General features: G+C 32.2%; 1 protein-coding gene across 8 annotated transcripts in view; it reads left to right on the top strand.

Annotated features, from left to right (window-relative positions):
• The window catches only part of GPHN (gephyrin), a 607,453-nt gene that overhangs the window by 382,033 nt on the left and 201,004 nt on the right, over positions 1-24,416 (top strand). For 3 of the 8 annotated variants that reach the window (XM_044918129.1, XM_044918127.1, XM_044918128.1), the window contains 2 exons: positions 5,831-5,965; positions 21,150-21,206. In XM_044918129.1, the coding sequence (XP_044774064.1) occupies positions 5,831-5,965; positions 21,150-21,206 (192 nt within the window). Of the gene's footprint in view, positions 1-5,830; positions 5,966-21,149; positions 21,207-23,431; positions 23,504-24,416 lie in introns of all 8 variants that reach the window. The other 5 variants (XM_044918131.1, XM_044918125.1, XM_044918132.1 and 2 more) reach the window with 3 other exon arrangements.

Here is a 24,416-nt window from a genome sequence, read left to right as displayed (position 1 = left end):
ACTCAGTAATCCATATTCACTGCTTCCCTTTCCTTACCTCTAATTTTTTTTGACTTCTTGTAATAAGGTATCTATGTTCATCAAATAATGAAATAGCTGTGTCTCAGACAACTAATAACTACTCCCATCTTGTTCTTTGGCATCTGTCTCTTTCCCTTTTTGTGGCTTGTTAAATTTTATCTGTATGTGTTCTTTATAGTTAAAAGAGTCTGTTTCTTGGTTAGCCTCCCTCTCTCTTTTTTTCCCCTTTTGCTCATTTGATTTGTTTCTTAAATTCCACATATGAGTGAAATCATATGGTATTTGTCTTTCTCTGACTGACTTATTTCACTTAGCGTAATACTCTCTAGCTCCATCCATGTCACTACAAATGGTGAGATTTCATTCTTTTTTATGGCTGAATAATATTCTGTTGTATAGATACATACATACATACATACATACCACATCTTTTTTATCTATTCATCAGTTAATGGACATTGGACTGTTTCCATAATTTGGCTATTGTAGATAATGCTGCTATAAACATCAGGGAGCATGTATGTATGCCTTTGAATAAGTGTTTTTGGATTCTTCGGGTAAACACCTAGTACTACAATTGCTATATCCTAGTGTGGTTTCATTTTTAACTTTTTGAGGAACCACCATACTGTTTCCCAGAATCACTGCATCAATTTGCATTCCCACCAACAGTGTAAGAGGGTTCCTGTTTCCCTACATCCTCGCCAACACCTGTTGTTTCTTGTTGATTTTAGCTGTTCTGACAGGTGTAAGGTGATATTTTAGTTTTGATTTGCATTTCCCTGATGATCAGTGATGTTGAGCATCTTTTCATATGTCTGTTGTCCATCTGTATATCTTCTTTGGAAAAATGTTTATTCATGTCTTCTGCCCATTTTTAATTGCATTGTTTGTTCTTGGGGTGTTGAGTTTTATAAATTCTTTATAGTTTTCAGATACTAACCCTTTATCAGATATGTCATTTGCAAATATCTTCTGTCATTCTGTAGGTTGCCTTTTTAGTTTTGTTGATTGTTTCCTTTGCTGTTCAGAAAATTTTTATTTTGAAGAAGTCCCAGTGGTTTATTTTTGCTTTTGTTTCCCTTGCTTCAGGAGACATATCTAGAAAGAAGTTGTTACAGCTTATGTCAAAGAGGTTATCACCTGTGTTCTCTTCTAGGATTTTTATGGTTTCAAGTCTCACATTTAGGTCTTTAATCCATTTTAAATTTATTTGTGTGTTTGGTGTAAGAAAGTGGTCCAGTTTCATTCCTTTTCATGTTGCTGTCCAACTTTCCCAACACTGTTTGCTGAAGAGACTGTCTTTTTCCCATTGGGTATTCTTTCCTGCTTAGTCGAAGATTAATTGACCATATAGTTGTGGATTCGTTTCTGGGTTTTCTATTCTGTTCCTTTGATCTGTGTGTCTATTTTTGTGCCAGTAACATACAGTTTTGGTCACTACAAGTTTGTAATATAACTTGAAGTCTGGAATTGTGAGGCCTCCAGCTTTGCTTTGCTTTTTCAAGGTTGCTTTGGCTATTCGGGGTCTTTTGTGGTTCCATATAAATTTTAGGATTGTTTGTTCTATCTCTGCGAAAAATACTGTTGGTATTTTGATAGGGGTTGCATTAAATGTGCAGATTGCTTTGGATAGTATAGACATTTTAACAATATTTGTTCTTCCAATCCATGAGCATGGAATGTTTTTCCATTTGTTTGTGTCATCTTCAATTTCTTCATCAGTGTTTTATAGTTTTCAGAGTACAGGTCTTTCATCTCTTTGATTAGGCTTATTTCTAGGTATCTTACTGTTTTGGGTACAGTTATAAATGGGATTGATTCTTTCATTTCTCTTTCTGCTGCTTCGTTATTGGTGTATAGAAATGCAACAGATTTCTGTACATTGATTTTTTTATCTTGCAACTTTACTGAATTCATTTAGGAATTCTAGCAGTTTTTTGGTGGAGTCTTTCCAGTTCTCAGTGGCTTTTTTTCAACTCTTTTTTTTGTTTGTTTTTTATTTTAATATTCTTTATTTTATTTTATTTTATTATGTTATGTTAATCACCATACATTACATCATTAGTTTTTGATGTAGTGTTCCATGATTCATTGTTTGTGTATAGAACCCAGTGCTCCATTCAATATGTGCCGTCTTTAATACCCATCACCAGGCTAACCCATTCCCCCACCCCCCTCCCCTCTAGAACCCTCAGTTTGTTTCTCAGAGTCCATAGTCTCTCATGGTTCGTCTCCCCCTCCGATTTCCCCCCACTTCATTTTTCCCTTCCTACTATCTTTTTTTTTAACATATAATGTATTATTTGTTTCAGAGGTACAAGTCTGTGATTCGTCAGTCTTACACAATTCATAGCGCACACCATAGCACATACCCTCCCCAATGTCTATCACCCAGCCACCCCATCCCTCCCACCCCCCACCACTCCAGCAACCCTCAGTTTGTTTCCTGAGATTAAGAATTCCTCATATCAGTGAGATCGTATGATACATGTCTTTCTCTGATTGACTTATTTTGCTTAGCATAATACCCTCTAGTTCCATCCACATCATTGCAAATGGCAAGATTTCGGGGTTTTTTGATGGCTGCATAATATTCCATTGTGTATATGTATATATATATATATATATATATATATATACCACGTCTTCTTTATCCATTCATCTGTTGATGGACATTTTGGCTCTTCCCATAGTTTGGCTGTTGTGGACATTGCACTATAAACATTGTGGTGCACGTACAGCTTCAGATCACTACATTTGTATCTTTGGGGTAAATACCCAGTAGTGCAATTGCTGGGTCGTAGGGTAGCTCTATTTTCAACTTTTTGAGGAACCTCCATACTGTTTTCCAGAGTGGCTGCACCAGCTTGCCTTCCCACCAACAGTGTAGGAGGGTTCCCCTTTCTCCGCATCCTTGCCAACATCTCTCGTTTCCTGACTTGTTAATTTTAGCCATTCTGACTGGTGTGAGGTGGTATCTCATTGAGGTTTTGATTTGGATTTCCCTGATGCTGAGCGATATTGAGCACTTTTTCATGTGTCTGTTGGCCATTTGGATGTCGTCTTTGGAAAAATGTCTATTCATGTCATGTCTTTTTTTCAACTCTTATCCTACTTATCTTCTCTCCATAGTTGATATTCTTTCACATCTCCTTGAAAGTTTCTTCTCTTTTCCCTTCCCATATATTCATTCAGTCTTGATTTTCCTCTTTTGATTTTCCTCTTTTGTGTCTAACAATTTCTTAAAGATATGAAAAGTAAATAATTTATCTTCCAAACTGAAATACTTTTGAAGTGAAAAGATGTGCTATTTAATAACTGAGCCAGTATGGTGTGCCTGGGTGGCTCAGTCGTTAAGAGTCTGCCTTTGGCTCAGGTCATGATCCCAGGGTCCTGGGATTGAGGCCTGTGTCAGGCTCCCCACATCAGGCTGTCTGCTCGGCGGGAAGCCTGCTTCTCCCTCTCCCACCCCTCCTGCTTGTGTTCCCTCTCTCGCTGTCCCTCTCTCTGTCAAATAAATAAATAAAATTTTTTAAAAATTGAGCCAGTATGATAGATATAAATCCTGATTGTTCAAAATAGGAAAAATAGGATGTACTGTTATTTCATTTACAGATTGTTTTTCCCCTTGATTTTTTTCTTCTGTTAAGCCTGTAATATGGATCTCCCCTAGAATTATCAACCATCATCTTTTGTTCTTTTACATACTGTCCTTGGATGATCTGAAATATATGCATGACTGAAACTGTCACCTCCATTGATAATTCCCAAAGTATATACGCAACCCCTAACATTTCCCTGAGCTCCAGACTCATATTTCTAAAAGCTCATTTGGTATCTCCAGACTATTAACCCCAAAGACTGTACTTCAAATTTAAACTCATCTTTCCCCTGAAATATCCTGCTGTCCTGTTTACATTCATACACACACAGAGAGCGAGAGAGAGAGATGGGTAGTATATGTACACATGTGTTTGTTAGTCTGGAAATCTATATATCTTACATACATACTACTTTGTGCATGTGCTTTCTTAGGTACTGGACATAAAATAGTAGCAAAAGCATGGCTTCATCATGACAAGGCATTCTAGTATGGGACATAGACATTGATCAAACTATAACAGATATAAATGTAGTATAACTGTGGAAATTACTATGAAGTAGAGGAGCATGGTGTCATGTGAAGTATAATAGGAGATTTCTTTGGCTTTTTTTCTAATACATGGCCTTTTTTGCTAGACATTAATGGCAACATATAGCTCTTTTAAATCAGACTATCTACTTCTGTTTCCTTAACTTATTTATCACAGTTCAGTACTCAAATGAACTAGCAGGTAGAGCAGTTTTTCATCTCAGAATTCCCGTTGCTTTTCACCCTAGTTATGAGAACATTATTTATAAGTTACATAAATTGACTAATGATAAATGATAGCAATACCGTTGGTAATGAGGATATTGGTATGGAAACTAAATAAAAGAGCTTCTATGGAAATTTGTGAGAAACAGATGATGCATAAGATCAGGAACACCTTTCTAATCATAAAGTCTGGTTGCTGCTTCCTTGTTTTCACATGGTTAGAGATATTTACTGATCGAATGTTAATTGCTTATCTTTTTATCATATGTATGTCCCCTCTGTGCTCAAAACTTGAAAGTGGTCAAGTTCTCATTTTAAGATCAGAAAACCTAAACCCATTAGTATTAGCCCAGAACAGGAACTAAATTATGCATAGCCCAAAATAATAATTTTATAATCAACATAAATAATAATTTTTATAATGAATAATCCACATTATTTGTCCTTATGTTTGTATATTTTTAGAATAGTGATATTCAATTACATCAGTTTTTACCATGTTGATAGGTATAATATAATAAGATCAATAATAATAGTCAATATTTATTAAGTACTACTTTGTAGTGCTAGATCATTTATATGCATTATCTTATTTAATCCTCAACAGTAATCTGGTGAGGTAGATGCTGTCATTATTCATTTTTTTAGATAAAGGAAATGGTGATTTAAAAAGCAAAGCCATCAGTGTCCCCACAGAAGTCATAGCATAGTTATATGGATAATTGTGAAGAGTTTAATAAGGAACTATAGTGTGTTTACAAAGGTTTGGGCAGATTTTAGGGAAAGCAAAAAACACAGTGCAGTGCCCTGAGACTAGTAATACTGGGAACCATCAATATCCCTAGTCCTAATGGGGCAAAGGGAGGGAACTGCTACTGGAATCCAGAAAAGAGCCGTAAGCTCCTGTCAGATGACCAGGAGCTGTGACTTAGCCAACCTGTGGTAACCTGGTGGAGAAGGAGACAGGGGAATAAAGATCAGACCTTACTCTCCTCTAACCTTTCAGTTTCCTGGCACTAGCTGAACCCAACTAGAAACTAGAGAGCACAGAATAGCTTGTTGATTCTATCTATACAGGTCAGCTTAGAGCCAAGAGGATAAAGTGTGGAGGAAGGAAAATGGAAAATATCTAGGAATTAAATAATTATTAAATAGCAGAGCCAGTGTATGAATGCCAAACATTTTACTCCTTAACTACAATGCTAGACTGCCTCTCATTAAAAAAGTTTCATGCAATATTATTTGGTAAGAGAAAATATTTTAAAACTGAAGGTTCCTATCCTTTCCCAAATTGTTGGATGCATTTATACCTAACAGTGAGTGAGACCAAATATATGAGAGCTAGGCAGCAAAGAATGCCATTTAAAAAAAAAAAAAAGTTAGGTACGGGCATTGATTTTAATGTTGGTATTTTCAGAATATTAAACCATTCTTGTTTTTCTTGTTCAGATTCCAGACTCCATCATTTCTCGTGGCGTTCAGGTGCTCCCACGAGACACAGCCTCCCTCAGCACTACTCCTTCAGAATCGCCTCGTGCTCAGGCTACATCTCGCCTTTCTACAGCTTCCTGCCCAACACCAAAAGTAAGTACAGTTCCTTGGCACCTTAAATTTGTTCTACTATACGAGTCTGGGAAATTTAACCAATATTTCCCTCTGCTTGTCAAGGTTGGATTGCATGCAAGATAATGCAATGAAAAATGAATGGATTATAAAATAATTGACACTTACTGTTTCACAGATTGTCAAATTAGGCCAACAGTAGGACAATAGAAATTTCATGTAAAATGTCTACTCCTACATCACAGCTACAGGTATTACTTTCTGTAGCTCCCTGTTTCTTTGTTTTAGACTTGTTATTTTTTAGCTACTCATCAGTATAGATGTGAAGTTATTTGTTTATGCAAAGGATGAATGCATTTCTGGCCAATAAAAAATAAGATTAACAAAATAAAAAAATGTCACCAAAAGAATTTTTTTTTTAGCTTGTCCAGGCTGGGGTAGCTCCCTGCTCTAGTATCATTCCAAATTTTTTCAAACATATTCAACTTGGAATGTTGCTGCCTAGTATTTGGAAACAAATCTAAATTGATTAGAAAGAAAGTTTTAATGCCAACCTTTGGGGGAGGAAGGAAGTTTTTTAGTATTTATTTCTTATAATTTTTCCCAAGTACTGAATCATATGTGGGAGGAAAAAAGGATTAGACATTTATTTGCTGCCTCATATCTTCATGTATATGATAAATTAAGTAGCAGACTTAATAATGGCTTTCTTCTGGAATGTCCCTTTCCTGGTTAAGTTAGTCATTTGTGCTTTCAAGTTTTCTATATGATGGATCCAACATTGGCCTCAAAAGATTAACAGTAACATTCCTTCTTATTTAATAAGATACGGTATTAGATATCAGCTGTACACTAAATTTATTCAGGGGATCTGCAGGTAATTTTTCAAACTATGGCTTCTTCTCTGTCATCAAATTTACAACTTATTTGGCTGTCTTCCTCAATTCCAACTTTTTCATGAGTTTTAGAATGTTAAAACTGGACTTAACTTAGAAGTTAATCCCAAGCAGTTCTTCATATGTGTAGTACAGTTGCTTTTACATACCGTGGTACAACCTTCTCAGGAAAGTCCTCACAGTGTTACTGTTGTATATCATCACTTTTGGATTTGTGTCAAATATAACCAATATTAATTTTATAGTTTAAAAAAATTATGGTTCTAAATCTTCAATGAAGAAAAACTGTAAGAATATTCTAGACAAAATATATGTTAATGCCATTCAGGTGCCATTCAGCTGTATCTTCAACTGAATGAAAACACGGAGTTCTAAGACTTGAATTGGTTAGAAGAATCTTATTCATGTCTTTAAGATTTTTAAAACAAAAGAATTTATTGTTTACATTAAATCCCAACTATACAAGCTATACTCATTTCTGAAGTCTGGGAAATAAAGCTAAAAGTTTAGTCCACTATAAATGTTTAATCATTCACCAAATATTAAGACCCAAATGTTAGGAATGTGGGACCATTCAAGGTGCAGTATTCTTTTCCTTAATAATATACTGTGAACATAAATATCTAAGCTAAATTTAATTAAACATAGTAGATCTTGAGCCTTTTTAAAACTTTGTAATTACATTCTAATTACAAAAGGAATATTAAAAGCAATTCTAAAATAACTTGACATTCCAAATTTACTAAAGTGAAATCCTAAAAACAAAAATATTAACATCTATTAAGTTAATTTGCTCATTACGAAACTTTAGGAGAACAAATAGCTTGTCTTAATATTTTTTCCTTAGTTACCACTTCGGCATTCAAAATAACAATGAATTCAAATAAAGCAGTGTATTTGGATACCTTTTTTTTTCCCCTAGGATTTTTTTTTCTTTATTTTTACCTAGGAACAAGGTTCTTTTCCTTTTAGATAATTTTTACCTGCACCAGAATATATACCTCAAAGATAAAATTAGTACTTCAGTGTAATTTTAAAATTAAACTTCTAAGGCTGAACCAGAATACTAATGTAATAAAAAACTAGTTTGAATATTGATTTTTTTTAGAAGGAGTGAAGAAAGTCAAATTAGTCTATTGAAAGTCTCAAATTATAAAACTGCTTAATTAAACCTAAACTTAATATTCTTATATGTGCTTTTATATCAGTGACAGATATAATCTCTGCCCTCATGGAGTTTACCTTTTAGTTGATGGTATATTAAAATAAATAGGTAGATAAACATAAATTATTCTAATAATTATAATTTTACCATAACTTAATTATAAATTGAGATTCATGCTAAGCAGAAATGAACAAGTTATACTGATAGAAAATAGGAGGGAAACCTTACTTAGGTAGGATTATCAGAGAAATCCTCTCTAAGGAGAACATTTCACCTGGGATATGAAGGATGAATAAAAAAAAAAAGCTTTTCTGTTGGGTGGAGGTTTTGAGAATTATATTCAGCAATAATGACCACTTTAAACACAGTTGTCACCAACCAGTTACCAACAGTCAAGAACTCTCAGACTAAAACTTCATTACTACATGAAAAGTCTAATTCAGTGACTTCATAATCCAACTTCAAATATTACTTCCTTTTTATTTTAAATATATTTTTTTTGCCTTTCCCTACTAAGTCAGATTGCAAGGCTATAGGTTTTAGCACTTAAATCTATTCTAGATGAATTGTTTATTTTAATTTTGTAGCATAAAAATGTAGGGCAGAAAAGTTAGAATGCCAGGCTTCTAATTTGAGATATGGGTAAAGGGTGATATTATTAACTATATTAAGGAATAATAAGAGAAGAAACTCATTTTAGGGTAAGAGAAAGGAGTTAATACATTTTGGTTTTGAATGTATTCAATCTGAGATACGTATGAGACATCCCAGGAATGATATGCTGCATAAAATCATAACAGTAGTGAGTTTGATATTGTTACTGTTACTGCATCTTGGTGCTGATATTTATAATTTAGTACCTAATAGTGTCAGCCAAACCCCACAGAGGTCCCTCTTTTACCTTTCACATTAGACATGCAGTCTGTCATATGCAGAAATATATGTGCAAATGTATTTTCTTTTCATCAGAAATACAATATGGTCTTGAATGGTCATCAGTAGAAAGAACACTTGACTTGATAATAGAAGACATGGATTCAGATGCTGGCTTCTCTGCTTAATAACCACACTAACTTAAGCAAGTTGCTCAACTTTTCTGAGCTTCGTGTCTGTAAAGAAATGCAGTCCTTGCCTCTCCAACAGGGTTATTGATTTATTAAATAGTCTTTGCCTCGTGCTGGGAAAGCAGTGTGAGCAGTAGACATTGTTCTTGCCATTACAAACAGACAAAATAGGCAACTACAAATTACAATAAAGTATAAGTGCCATGATTTATCACCAAGAGTACAGAATACTCTGGGAATAACCATCAGAAGTACTTTCCCTCTGTAGCTTTTTATCAACTGGGCAGTATTTAAGCTAAAAGACTTCCTGTTCTTTTACCTCTGTGCCTCTATTTTTTTTAAGTCAACAACTATAATATTAAACATTATTTTGGGTTCACATTTTATATGTTTACTACAATGTAATATCCTAGATTGTCCTTTTACTCTTTAAGATTACCAGCTATAGTGAGAACAAGATCTATAAAATACACCATTTGGATTTCCTTTTTAATATGCAATCTAATGAAGACAACCAACTTTTCTAAACAATCTATTAAATGGCATTGTCTCCAACAATATTTATTTGTTGTGCCGAAATGATGTAATATTTTATTGTATGTGGGAAAAAAATCTTTTCTCTTTTTACCAGTTATTTTCTTTTAATGAAACCTGACTGAAATGACAAATGATTTTCACTCCACTTGCTTTATGAAACTGTGAAGTATCTTTGAAGAAAAACTTGGAATTTTAATCTTATGTTGCCCTAAGTAAAAGAGTGGCTTAGCCAAAAAAGTCAAATAGTATGTAGATTCCATTTAAATAATAGTGAGCAATATCTAGAAGACTCAGATTCTAACACGGTGATAATATCCCAAAAATTGTTTGCTAAAAGAATAATTCTATAACAGATAAATTCTCTTATAAAGTGAGCATGATTCACAACTTAAATGAATGTTGATTTTTCAATTATAAAAGGTAGCAGCATCTCTATTTGAAATCAAGAGGCATGGGTAGAGAATAATGACCAGAGCAAAAAAGAAAAAAAAAAAATTTTCAATCAATTCACCATTCCCAGTAGATGTTGTTAAAATAGGGAATAATTTTTAAAGACCAATTTAATTATCTTTTGATTCATTAAGCATCTAGTTTGGCTTAAAAACTAAATGTAGTCTATTGTCACATATTCTCTGTACCTTAAAGATTAGAATAGAATTGTACCCAGATTAACCAGCAAGTTATTTTTTTTCTTTAGGAGGAAAATATAAATACTATCTATGTAAAACTAAAGGTTATGGAATTATTAAAAACTATATGTACTGAAATATCTTAATATGAAGGGTATGTTAATTAATACACTAATGTCTAATCTTAATTCAAACAAAATGCAGAATTATGACTTCACTCTAGGTTTCTATTATTTTCCTTTGAGAAAATGAATTTAGATTACTCTGGATAAAGAATAAATGATTTTCACAGTTTTTAATGTGTATGTCTGAAAAGCGGTGTGATTTTCTTTATGTATTCCCTTGAGATTTTTTCTTAGTCATGTTAGTTTGTACAAACTATTGCACAGTGTCACCATTTTCCTTTGTGAACACCAGAGTGATTATGTGTATGGTTAGTTTCATTGGTTCTAAACCTGAGGCTCCCAAGTCTCTGGAGAATCTTATGAAGTTGTTAAAATTCTAGCCTAGATCAAAATGCTAAGTGGACCCCACAAATTATTTTCTACTATTTTGAAGAACCTAAACAAAATCAGTAAGACTACTTTAAATACTAAGTTTCTTTTGCTTTTGTCTGAAATTATATCAACATTGGTATATCAAAATCTGTTCAACTGTTAATGACATTATAAAAATTTATGGTTGTATATGTAGAATGGACAAGTGCCAAAATATTTGAAAAGCACAGAATTAGTGATATCAGTAGTACATTCTCTGGACATAAAAATGCAAGTTTTCTTTTGTGCAAAGTTAATTGCCCCATCTGGGGAATATTGAGTAATAATAGTCTCAACATTATGGGTCAAATCTGGCAGTTCTCAAACTTAATGGTCTCAGGACCACTTAAAAATTAAGGACTCCAAATAGCTTCTGTTTATGTGTGTTATATCTAGAAATTTTTTTAATGTTTATTTATTTGCTTCAAAATAAGAATAATAAAGCCTTTATATGTTAACATAAACAACATTGTAATGAAAATAATATTTTCCAAAACAGAAAACAAAAGTTGGAAAAGGATGGCATTGTTTTATATTTCTCAAATATATTTTAATGCCTGGTTTAATAGAAGATAGCTGGATTCTTACATCTGCTTCTGTAATTTAGTCTATTGTGATATGTTTTGGTTGAAGAATATGAAAAAACAGAAAACAAATTCAGCTTCACACAGTTATGTAGTTAGAAAAGAAAGGACTAGCATTTTCACATAGTCCTGGATATTCTTTTGACAATACACCAAAAATTTACAATTGATAGTTTGTTAAAAGTTAGTTGAAGTATGAAATCTAAAACCCTCTCACGGACTATACTACACTCTGATATATTAAAATTTGTTGGTCCATCTTGAACTTTGAATGGATCTTATACCCGGGCATGATTTTGGAATATATTTGTTGGTCACTTAGAAAATATAAGTTCTTCCAAATGTTGACATATTTCATTATATTATACTAAAAATTTATTTTCATTGCTATAACCACCATGCTGATCAAAAAAAGCCTTGGAAGCATTGGAAGCTCTCAAGTTCATGGTGATATATGTTTTCCACAATTCTGATTTTTTCTTAAAAGTTAAAATTTTATCCTTGGCAAAAAAAAAAAGCAACAAATCCTGTCTGTTTTCCTTAAATTGGCAGGCTTATTTCATTCAATTTTGAGAAAATGTCTACCACACATCTGAGTCTGGATAATCATAGTTTGTCCATCATTGTTTCATTACTTCAAGTAAAAATAATGTTCTGTGCAAAACCTGGTTAGTTCAGCTTACACCTCAACTGCAGAAGTGCTTTTCCTTGAGAAAACCATCATCCTTTGGTATTCAATGGAAGTATTTTATTCATACTTTCCATTTTGTCGTACTCAAGGGACAAGTTTTAATTAAATTAGTATTCATGATTTCACTGAAGACAAGATTAAATGAAACTAGCTTTTCATTTTTGAAACTGTTAGTTTTGGGGTTTTTTTTAACTATTAGTACATAGTAGTGAGTAGTACAATGACTATTCATACTGTTTGGATCCAATGTCTTGATTTGCACTAAGATACCAACCCACCATTGCTTTTGTACCATCAGTACAAATGTCAATTTAGTGAAAAAGGAAAATAATGTTTTAGTACTATTGTTGAAATGATTTGGCCTTGTGGACCCCTGAAAAGGTCTTGAGGACCTTCGTGGGTCCGTGGACCATACTTAAATTGTCACTAGTACAATAAAATGGGTAAACTGGCTTATGTTTCTTGAAAATATCCTAGGTCAAAATTATGTATGCTGAATCTTATCTTCCATTGAGACAGTGTTATGGTGGTATTCTCAGTCCAGAGATTGCATTCTTTATGTAAGTGACCACCAGTACCATGCTCAAGCATTACAAATGATTGACCCCGACTCTGTGATCCAGATTAATTCTAGGGCAGGGAACAGAGTTTCTCCTCCCTGATTCAAAATGAGAGAAGACTTTAAGAGTCTTTTGAAGACACATAACCAGAACTTGTAATTTCTGGCTAACGCTACTCATTTCCAATGTGATGTTACTTCTGTATTTGGGTACCAGTTGATTTCTCCCCAGGATATCCTGTCCTAATAAATACACAGAGAGCCCCTTTTAAGTCATAGCATAGTTGTTGGAAGATCATGTATTAGGGATATAATTGGGGGTGACTCTTTTTTTTTTAATTAGGTTGGAACACTTAAACTTGGTGAGATTTTTAAATAAAAATATAAATTTTCAGCTTTTCCTAAAAAAATCAGATTGACATTATTGGGCTAATACTGACATATATAAATACTCACCTAGCATTCTGTATACCCACCAAGCTCTTTTCTTTATTTTCATTAAATGCCTGGCACCTATAGATATAACTGATTCTTATTCATTATTGCCTACTTTCTCCTCTGTAACATGTATGTTTTGCTATTTACTCTGGCTTCATAGCAAAACAGATTTTTGAGGCTTCAAATAAAGGACGGTTCTCTTATATCCTTTTCTAATGAGAAAGGTACTACCCAGTATGGTAAAATATTTCATATTTTGAAAAATCTGGAATTAGATAATAACAGTATATTTTAGCTATTAATTTTGAATTTACAAATTATTTTAAATGGTTATTCTGTGACATTCTGCAAGTATGCAGCATTATACATTAATTTCTGTTTGTTCATTCATCTGCCTTTATATATCATAGAAATTGAAAATGGAATTCCCCTGATCCTTTTCTAATTATTGAATGTTCACAGAATTATGTTCATCGTTGAAGCTAAATATAACTTAACTGTGAATGTATAATTGCCATCCTGAAATCTGAACTTGCAAATGAATTTTGATTAGTTAGCCTGAGAAGATATAGTTAACCAGAAATTATTAGCTATAGAGTTAATAGTTTTATAGTTTAGATAGTCTGTAAATGGCATGGTGTTTTTTTAATTTTAAAAAAGTAACATATGTACTCATTTTACAGCAAAAAAGAAAAAGGAAAAAAAAGAGTTCATGTATGACAACTCTTAATAAATGGCAACATCTAAATTTTGCTATATATTATCCTGTTATTTTTTCTAAAAATTCAAATATTTTATTTAAATAGATAGTAATGGGAAGGCAGTGGTTAAGAGCTCAGGTTCTGGAGTCTGACAGACCTGGTGAGAAATATCAGCTTTATCACTTACTAGATGTGTGACTTTCAGAAAGTTACTTTACCTCTATAATGTTACTTATCTAATCTATAATGAAAAATAATACTATTTGCCTCATAGAGTTTTTTTAAGGTGTAAATTTGAAAATGCAAATAGCTTATCACAGTGTTTGAAATATAGGAAGTATTCAATAAATGTTAGCTATTATTACTAAACTATATAATATTTTAACCTATTTCATTCATTTAGTAGTATGAACATCTTCCTATGTCATGAACTTCTTTATATTTTTAAAAATTATCTTCTGCAACATTATTATTACTTCTTGTTTGGCATTCTACTTTTTTTTTCCAGTTTTTTCCAGCCCCTATTTGGATATCTTAGGTGTTGTTTTTTTTTTTCCAGCCCCTATTTGGATATCTTAGGTGTTTCCTGTTTCCCAGTTTTAAAAACAATGGTGTAATAATCTTCTGGAAGTTAAATGTTTTAGTCTTCTTTTAATTAAACTTAGCAGCTTGTATTAATTTTACCTCTGAAAGTATATGCAGAACTTTTAGGCCCTTGATTCCTATAATTTATATGGATACCAAAAACAGATTATTTTTGCATATTCATGAATTCAGTTTGATGATATTATGTAAGAAGCTAGTTTAACATTTGTATTTGACTGATTTATTGGCAGACATTTAAAAATTATGGATCCAAAGTTGTTTGAAAAATTAACATTGAGTATGTAAAAGTATTGCACTATGAGGCACTAAATATTGAGTATCAGCCCTAGTCTGCCACTTTATAGCTTTTTTGAGAACTGGTAGACCTCAGTTTCTATTTCTGTAACACTCTGGTATTAAATTAATCAGCCTCTAAATTCCCTTGTAGGCCTATAATCCCATTCCTTTGAAATAAGTTTCTCCACTGACTTGAATAAATATTATAATTCTATTTAGCCCTTCTGTCTGATATTATATTAATATCTAATTAATATAAAATAATTTACATTTATTTATTCCAGCTTTTGCATTCCATGCTACTACATAAAGTTAGAGATTATCAACTGAAAACGTTCTAATCTCATTTAAGATCTTTCTCATTCAGATCAAACTCATCTCTTTTAAATGGAATATTGGTTTCTCTTGGTATCCACTAGAGTTGTATTTAAGTTATAGGAAGATAGAAAAGTAAGAACTGTAGAACAAGAAGGAATAGTGAAATTAAGAATACCACCTTTCAGTTCCATTTAATAGCTTTGCTTTCTATAAATTCATTTTTAATTGTTTGGGGGGCATGTTTTGTGCAAAAAGCAGCTGAACAAAGATAACCTGTGCCACATTTTTTTCGCAGCTGATTTCAGAGTTGATTAGATAGAGCCATGATTCAAATCCATGTAATTAACTGCCGTGTCTCATGTAGGAGTACAGTACAGAGCATATCCCAAACTAACATAATCTCTAGATCTTTATATTGCAAAATGATATATATTCTAAAACTAATCATGTATTTTCTTGCCCAAAACTTCAGGATTACCTGCTGTCCTGTCAGGATTACCTGCTGTCCTGTCCCTACTCATTCTATTTTCATTAAAAACAAAGCAATACATTAATTCAGAAATTTTTCCAATGAATATTTTTTAGTGCATATTATGTCAAATACTATGCTAGGTGTTGGGAAAATAGCAATAGGCAGACTTCTTCGCCCTGCTCTCAAGGACCTTAAAGAGGAGCTGATATGGAAAAAAAAAAAATTACAACAAATCTATCAGATAAAGTGTTGATAGCCCAAAGAGCTCTTTTAATCTCATAGGAAAAAAAGAAATAAAATAACTGAAGAGCAGGAACAGCCATTTTATAAAAAGAAATAAATTCAGCAAAGAAATATGTCAGAAAACATGTATCCTCTCACTAGAAATCTATTTAAAATTTAAAACAATACAAATTTTGCAGTCCAAATGATAACCATTTTTAAATTATAATCATCCATACTATAACGAGCAGTGACCTGAGTATTCCTATTGACAGTAGTAGGAATATAAATCTGTGTGACTTTTCAAGTGAATATTATATATAAGGATATATCCTTAAAATTTTTCTTACATTTTTATCAGTCATAGTTTCCAGAAATTTATCCAGTGGAAATTATCAAAGAAGCCATCAAAGACTTATGTACAAGACTATTTATCATAACATTATTCATATTCATAAAAAATTAGAACCAACCTTAATGTCTATGGTTAAATAACTTATACATACATATATGAGTTATTTATATAACCCAAAAAGCCATATCTTTTGGAGTATTTAATGACATGGAAAATGCTCAAAATAAAATATGTGGTTAGAAAAAAATAGTAAACAATAGTGCATAGGGATGGAATTGCAAGTTATTTTATAATCTATATTATTTTTTAAACCAGAAAAATAAAAATTTTTGTTATTTAAACATGGTCTGGTAATGACAGAGATGTCTTTTGCCTGCTTTTCAGATTTATAACAAATCTTCATAAAGATCTTTGTTTTTGTAACTGTGTTTATACCAGAGCATTTTTATATCTAGGCTAAGCCATTCTATTCTTAATCTTGCTGGGTAGAAAATTGTATCATATTTCTCTTAATAATATACACTGAACTACTTAAAGTTATTTCAAAGTGCCTAGTACTTCTCTTATACCACACCATTGTTGGGCTTCATAATTTCTTTTCAGGGATATAAAAAATTTGGAAAAAAAGAACATGGATTGTAAGCTCTGGCAGGAAATAACTTGCTGAAAAGTCTAATTTTGTATAGATTGTTTTGGAATCAAAGCTATTATTGAAACCTAAAGATCAAAATTAAATCCATAATAAGCTATAAATAATTAATTTCAAATGTTAATATACCATGAGAAATCAGATCCTTAAAAATGAAGGATTTCTTAAGGATAGAAAATTTTTTCAGGAAGAGGTGGGTTGGTGGATCTGTGACTTGCTACCAAGATTCTGATTTTTGACTTCTCATTTCCTCAGTAACCTTTGCATTTCCTCATAACCTCAGTAACTCTTTCCTTGATCTTCTCTATTCCTTTGTTGGCTTAGTTTATAATCATATTGTTTTCTCCAGAAGTGCATTACTTATTTTTCCTTGACACATAATTGTCACTTATCTTACTTTCATTTCTTCCCTCTTTTTTACTTTGCTTTAATAAGTCATAAATGAAACTGAATTGTTTTATGATGAAGCAACAGTTTTATTGAAAGAGCCGAAATATAGTTAATTGAATATTAACGAATCCCAAAAGTATTTCTTCATTTTCAAGAGTATGGTTAAATTTTGAGCTCTAAAGTAAAACATTTCTTAAAATCTCCTCCAAATCATGACTACAAGAAACAATCTATAGCTGTACCAATATATACTGAGTGGTATTGGTTAAAAGATAAATAATTTCTAAGAAAATTTTATTTCCTCTCACTGATACCCATACTTTAAAAAAAGTAGCATAATAAAATAGGGTTAGAAATATTTGTCTCTCAGGGTAGTTCTGAATGTAAATTAGGTAATTCTAAAAATAAAGTAATTCAATTCCTAGGGCAAAAAAACAAGGAAAAATGTTTGCTTAATCTGTGCCATTTTAATTCAAATGAATATAAAATATATCATGAGAGAAAGAGGAAAGATCTATATTAGTCATTCCATAAATGAGAGCCTAAGTTTAATGAAAAGACCTGAGAGAGAATTTAATAGTACTGAACATTTTTTATTGATATGTCTCCAGAAAGCCCCTGAACCTCTCTAGACCTGAGTTCAAACACAGAAAATATACAATCTTTTCTCAAATTTTTTCACAAATCTATATTAACTAAAGAGAAGTGTGAATACATATACCCAGTGATATGGGCACCTGACTTAATGTGGCTTTTACAAACCTAAAATTTCTTTCAAGTTTTATATTTTATTTTGAAAATTAATAAAACGTTGGGTTTCTACTCCAAAATCTACGTTTCCTTTAATACAAATATAACGTTTACAACTACTTAATATTGGCCAGAGAGGTGAGGCTGAGATGGGATAATTTTCTACCTTGTTAAAAGTGGAAATGATTTTATAGTGAGCTCAGGTTTGGAGAATTGGGCTAAATCAAAGGTAATCAACAACCCATATTTTATTAGCATCCAGGCAGTTTCTTCTGTTGCATGATACTTCTAGAATTCAAGCTCTTATAAAAAAGGTAAATACATATAGCAGAGTCATTTCACTTCTTTATAGGCCACATCCTGGTAATTAATCCTTGAGGATAGATTCCTCTGCAGTTAATCTCTGACAAAAGATTCCCAGGAGGTTGCAAAAGAGGTGATACATTGCAATATTTTCAGATTATTTTTAATAGATATTTTGTTAAATATATTCTAGCTGACAGGCTGAATAGAAAGTTGAAATGTTTTTGACCCCCTGATTTATAACTTTTGAAATCACAATGAAATACTTATAAAATGTTTTATTCAGGGTAGAAAAATTATTAGTGATAACATTTTTTGTTTTGTAACATTTTAATTTTCAAATATATAAACTAATAATCTCAACCAATCATAACCCCCACAATTCTTTATATCCAATTCTCAAATTTCATTTATATTGCAGTGATCCTATATGTAATAAAAACATTTGCAGTTTAACATCTCTTAGTTACTTGTGCAAAATGTTTAGCCTCATAGACAAATATGGGTAAAATTAGCTAATGATGTGAGGATCTTATAATTATCATGAAGAGTAAAGTAATTTATCTCATCCAAATGCTAATCTTTTGTGATTACTTTTAACTTCTTAGCAAAGAAAAATAATAATCAGGCATTTGGACTAGCTGTGAATTTCTTTTATTTATACTATTCCATCATAATTGATGATTAAGGGTTGACTAGAATAAATGAGAATATTAAACTAAATCTATTGATGTTACTTTTCTCTAGTTCTCAAATTCTAGTTTATGAGACAAATCTTTTTCAAATTCTTTCTGAAGTTTTTCAGTATTAGCTATTATACCTGGTTCAGGAGCCACAAAAATATCATGTAACACTTGAATTACAACCACTTTTGGCATTGATAATAACCACATTGGTTTTCTAAAGTTGTCTTATGACAGTTTCAAATTTACAAAGTCAGATTTATATACAGAAAATTGATGTCAAGCATTGACAGATGAGCTTTCTGTTCCCAAACATCTTTGTTTAAATTGGTATTAAAATAAAAAATAAATTGGTATTATAGTCTGTTTTTCACATTTAGAGTTCACGGGTGACTCTTATAACTCATTAAGTTTCTGTATTTGCACTTGCATTTGGAACTGAAATGGTTCAGGGAAAATTTCTTCCATAAATAAATACAATAACATTAAATTTCTTCCATTGATGGAAAGAGAGACAGATAAACAAATAAGACAGAGACACATATACATATACATCTTCTTATAAGCATCATTTTTTTTCCAACCCATTTATTTCCAGGTCTATAAAGGGAATACAACTTTAAACTGGAACTCAGGAACTGTGGGTGTTGTTCCTAGATTTGTCATTAACAGATAACCTTGAAGAAGATACCCCATGTTGCTGGAATTGATGTAATTTTAAGCCTTCTAGAAATAAAAGACAATGTAGAAAGTGGTGTTCACTTGTTACTAGATAACAATTCTGAAAATCTTCAGTTTCTCAAAGTTTTCCAGAAAGCAGCATGAGGCATTAGACTATTTTTTAATAGGAAATTACCTAATTTATCTTTATAATCACAATACGGTGAATCTCCACTTAAAATGGAAAATAGTTTTTGATGTATGTTCTCTGAGATCAAAGAAAATAGCACAAGAGAAAGACTAGATGTTATAAGTTCACTACCCATTCCGAAGCCCTCTCTTATAGTGTTGCCATTGTAATTAGTATTAGACCAAGAAGTATTGACTAAGAAAAATAAGAATTGGTGATTATCTTTTGGGTATATCATTTAGTTAATGCTGAAGAATTAGTAAATACTTTATCAAGTAAAACCAAAAGTTGACATAATTCTTATGTACCAAGATGCTTTTTTTTTTTTCAAAATAAAAATTCAGTTTTCTCAGTAGTATTCCTAAGAAATCTCCATATGCTATCAGAGAGATCCTAAAAGGGATAAGACAATGTATAGTCTGCCTCCAGGAAATATAATTTTGTAGCATGGTCAGGTTTCTTATTTTTCCTGAGGACTTTAACACTTGGAACCTGGCATCACATTATCACATTGATGCTTCCTCTACTGTCTTAGAAAAACAAAAAAAAAACAAAAACAAAACAAAACCAAAAAAACAGGAGCATCACAGCTAACTTGACCTATGTTGGTCTGAATGGAGACCATCATTCTGCATGTATAGTACCCATAGCATAAAAGCGCTTGGTCTGAAATTTCCTCACCCTTCTTCCCTACCTTTTTTTGTTTGCTTGTCTTCCTCTCTGACCAAATATTAGTTCTTGTTACAGCTCTATGAAAAAGCAAAAAAACATTCTAATTTGTATCTCATCTAATAAAACACTTTGTGTTGAGAACCTTCGTTTTCTCATTTATATAGTGATGTGAAACCAGTTTTAAAAATAGTAGTTTTACTTTTAGTTTCCCCTATCTTACCCAAGAGGAAAATTCAACTGAAATAAAAGAAAGTTTTGAGGGAGTGAATGTATTTAACATTGGTCTGGCATTAAAATTTTCTGGTTGGGCAGCACAATTGTTTAATTGGGAATCTCAGTGACAGCTGAACAACCTCAGTGCTTGGGTCAGCAAGCAAAGGGGCTTCACTCTGTCACCTATCAAGAATGATGCTTGTTAGAACTGATCTTTCCACTTAGGGAACAGTCATGTTTGTCATACCATTGATGTTTTCTGATATTACAATGGAATAGACACTATAACACTTAAAGAGACAAAGTTCTCTGCATAGATATATTTGTAATTCCTTGTTTTTCGTAAACCAAATGCAAATGTAACACTACTCCAGATACTGCTACGTCAGAAGTCCCCAAGATAACCAAAAGTAAGTGCCCATTTCCTAATCTCAGGAATAATGCTATAATAAGGACAATTCTAGTGACCAGCCTATTTGCAGAGCATGTCATATAGCCTCTGGGTTAGTTAACTCCTCAGCTTCCTAAGAGATACCTCAAAGAGTCAAATGATGTTTTTGCATGTATTACTTACTAATGTGTAGAAAATTTTTTAAGTTCACTTTTTCTTTATTCTGTCTTTTTTACCCATCTTCCCTCATTGTAGCAAATTAGACGGCCGGATGAAAGCAAAGGAGTTGCTAGTAGAGTTGGATCCCTCAAAGTAAATATGTTTCTAACATTTTTTTGGCAAGATTTCGTCTATAGCCTACACTTCTTCCTTTTTGGAGGGTGGTGGGAGGAAGGGGGCTTTTTCCATTTTTCACCATCCCATTTTTTTTTATTTTAAAATTTTTATTGGCTGTTGGGTCATATTTTTTGTTTGTTTGTTTCAGCTACACATAGAGCAACCAGCTGAAGGCAAGCTGCCAAATAACTAGCTTTGAATGGCACCACAAACAAGAGAAAGGGCAACTGTCTCATTACAGGTGCCTATAATTTGGGGTTCTAGAGTAAACCGTTCCTCTGATTGATGTCACTGACTATGTGTTAAGTTCCTGTTACACAGAGAACTAATATTTATTTTCAGAATATTATCTCCCCTTTTTGCTTTTTTTATAAAAAGTAACTAAATGTTATGTTAGTGTCATTACCATTTGTAGTTCATTCCAGAAAAATATTATGAGTTAGTAACATGTATTTTATATATATATATATATATATGTATATATATATATATATATATATATATACATCTTAAGAATTAGGAAAGAAATATTATATGATGCTGGTATAATGGGCTCACATATAACTAATAGTATTTAAATACTTTTAATCCCCTTTGATTTGTTTTTTTAAAGTTAAAAAATTGATATAACAATCAATGGAAACCAATATATATCTAAATGTTTGCCCATTTGTGTATGTGATCTGCTAATACACAAGTTTAAGATTTCTGATCTGATGGCCCCATTTGCTAGTTGTTAAATATCTGTTTGGCCAATATATCTTGGGCACTCGATACTCTAACATTCAATGACAATGAAAAGGTAAGCCAATCATCACTCTTTAGAAACAGAGACATAGCCCTTGATCACTATTAATGCTGCCACCATAAATGCAAGTTAGAAAATTTGCTGAATTTTAAAAATATGCAGAGGAATTTCCCCCCAGATTAACTACTACTTATATCTCAATCCTATTTGTCCTAACAGCAATAGTAACTGTTAATCAAAATGACAGACAGTTCACTGCACTGGGATATCCCAAAATTCATTAACTGCCTTGAGGCCTAATATTAAGTCAATTCAAAATTTTATACACCTCCTATTTATTTCCATGTAACAATTTATGAAGCACTAATTTCTGCACTCCTTCCTCTCCTTGCCTCTTCTGCCTTCTTAATTTTACTTTTTTGTTGTTTATTTATTTGTGTGTGTGCACGCACATGAGTGCACATGGATGAAGGTGTGTCTGTATGTTTGTGTCCTTTATTCCAGACAAGCCATCTTCTCTGTTCTCTAACACTGCTGTATACTGGGTAGCATTTTTTGTTTTGTTTTGTTTTTAATGTTTTTTCACTAAGAATAATGAGAGGGGATGGGAAGTGTGGATTATGTGCCTGTTTCAAAATCATGGCAAGTTAAAATTATTCAGTCAGAAAAATATAAGTTTATGTATCCCAATGATACATCAGTAGCATTCCTCACTGTCTACTTGTGAGGTATCATATTTTACCTTTGTCTTTAAGGGAATATAAGTCCATTATTGTTTAGACTATGGATTATGAGCCAGGTTCAAGTGAAAAGGTGAAACGTGACATAACTTCTTAAAAATTATTGAGAGTGAAATAAAATAAAATGGCATCCATAAGTGCAGCACCATCTGCTATAAACTGGATTGTGTGTGCAAGTGCGCGTGTGTTTAATTCTTTAAGTTCAGCTTTTGGCTGTATAGAGCTTTAACTTATAATTGTACATTTATTATTTTTAAGTGTATATACGGTATGATTATGTATATACACATGTATATGTTTAAGATCAAAGATACATGTTAGGGTTCAGTCAGTTTACTTTAATATGGTTTCAGCTTTAAATCAAAAAGTGTGTTTGGGAAAAGCAAATTTCATAATTTCTAAATATTTTTACTCCATATTTCTACCAAATAGAAAATTTTAAAGTGAATCTCTAGGGGATTATAAGGATAGTTATAGTATTTATTTTCTCCAACACTTTGGGGAGAAAAGATGCTATAATTAAAATAAAATGTTGGCTTCCTACTCCCGGATTTATTGAGCATGTATTCTTCTGTTATACAAATATCTTTGATGTTTTGATATGTTTGCCAAAGGCAGTGAGAAATGTATAACGCTATGATCTTATTTTTAAAAGGAAAACTGAAAAGAGAACAAGTTGCTTTTTCAATTCATTTTCTGATGTTTACATGTAGCTCCATCGAAAGCTGGAGGAGCTCAGAGATCACCTAGAAGGCAATGTGAAAGGATACTCTCTCAGAGTAAATGTACGATTTCACTCGGTGATTTTTTTTTTTCCTAAACTTCTGCTGACTGGTAATTCCAAATCTGATTGGTTTGTCCTCTCATCTCCATTTTTTTACTTTCTGTCTCTTTTCTATCTCTTTCTTTCCTAGCTGTAGCTTCATGCTCACATTTATCAAATAAAGATTAAATTGGCAGGGTAGAGGACACTTAAGCCACACTACCCATTGCAGTTGATTTAATAATTTATGGCTCCAATGCAAAATAAAATTTTCTTTTCAAAATCTGTGTTTCTTACACAATTGTATAATTTTCTGAGAATCTTTTCGTGAGACTTCACTTGGAGCTTTTCCATTGACCATTTCTTCTGCCCCTTGTTGGATTTGTCAGCAGGATTATAAATTATTGGCTGGATCCAAGTGATAGAGCCTTGATGATTCAATTCCATTTGTCAAGGAAAATGATCAATGTTAGAGTATCATAATAGTAATCTGGCAAGTAGACACATTTTGCTGAGTTAATAGACTTCTCTTAACTCAAACTCTTTGAGAATAGCTATAAGATTCTTTTGTTGAAAAAAAATTAGGCAGTAAGCATCTTCAATGTCATAACATCTTATAAATACTTGAGATAAAGGCTAATATACCCAAGACAGCACTTTGAAGGAGAATACCTTATAGCCACGCAATACTGTACATGTGTCAGATAGGCAATACTAATAATAGTATTTTTTGTGACCCATAGCTCAGGCTCAGAATGCTTCATCCTTCTCCTGAATATATCTTTTCAAGAGAAATGGAAATAAAATCTCTAAAATGGTATATGGTATAAATAAGGCAGAAGAAAAGATAAATGACTGCAATAAATAATTTCTGACTCTGTTTAGCTCTGACATCCCATTCCTGGGGCTTTTTAAAAAGTATCTATCCATCCTAG

The sequence above is a fragment of the Neomonachus schauinslandi genome, chromosome 9, assembly GCF_002201575.2.
Source record: "Neomonachus schauinslandi chromosome 9, ASM220157v2, whole genome shotgun sequence".
Taxonomy (NCBI): domain Eukaryota; kingdom Metazoa; phylum Chordata; class Mammalia; order Carnivora; family Phocidae; genus Neomonachus; species Neomonachus schauinslandi.
The sequence above is the reverse complement of the archived record's forward strand: the minus strand, read 5'-3'. Positions and strand labels throughout refer to the sequence as shown.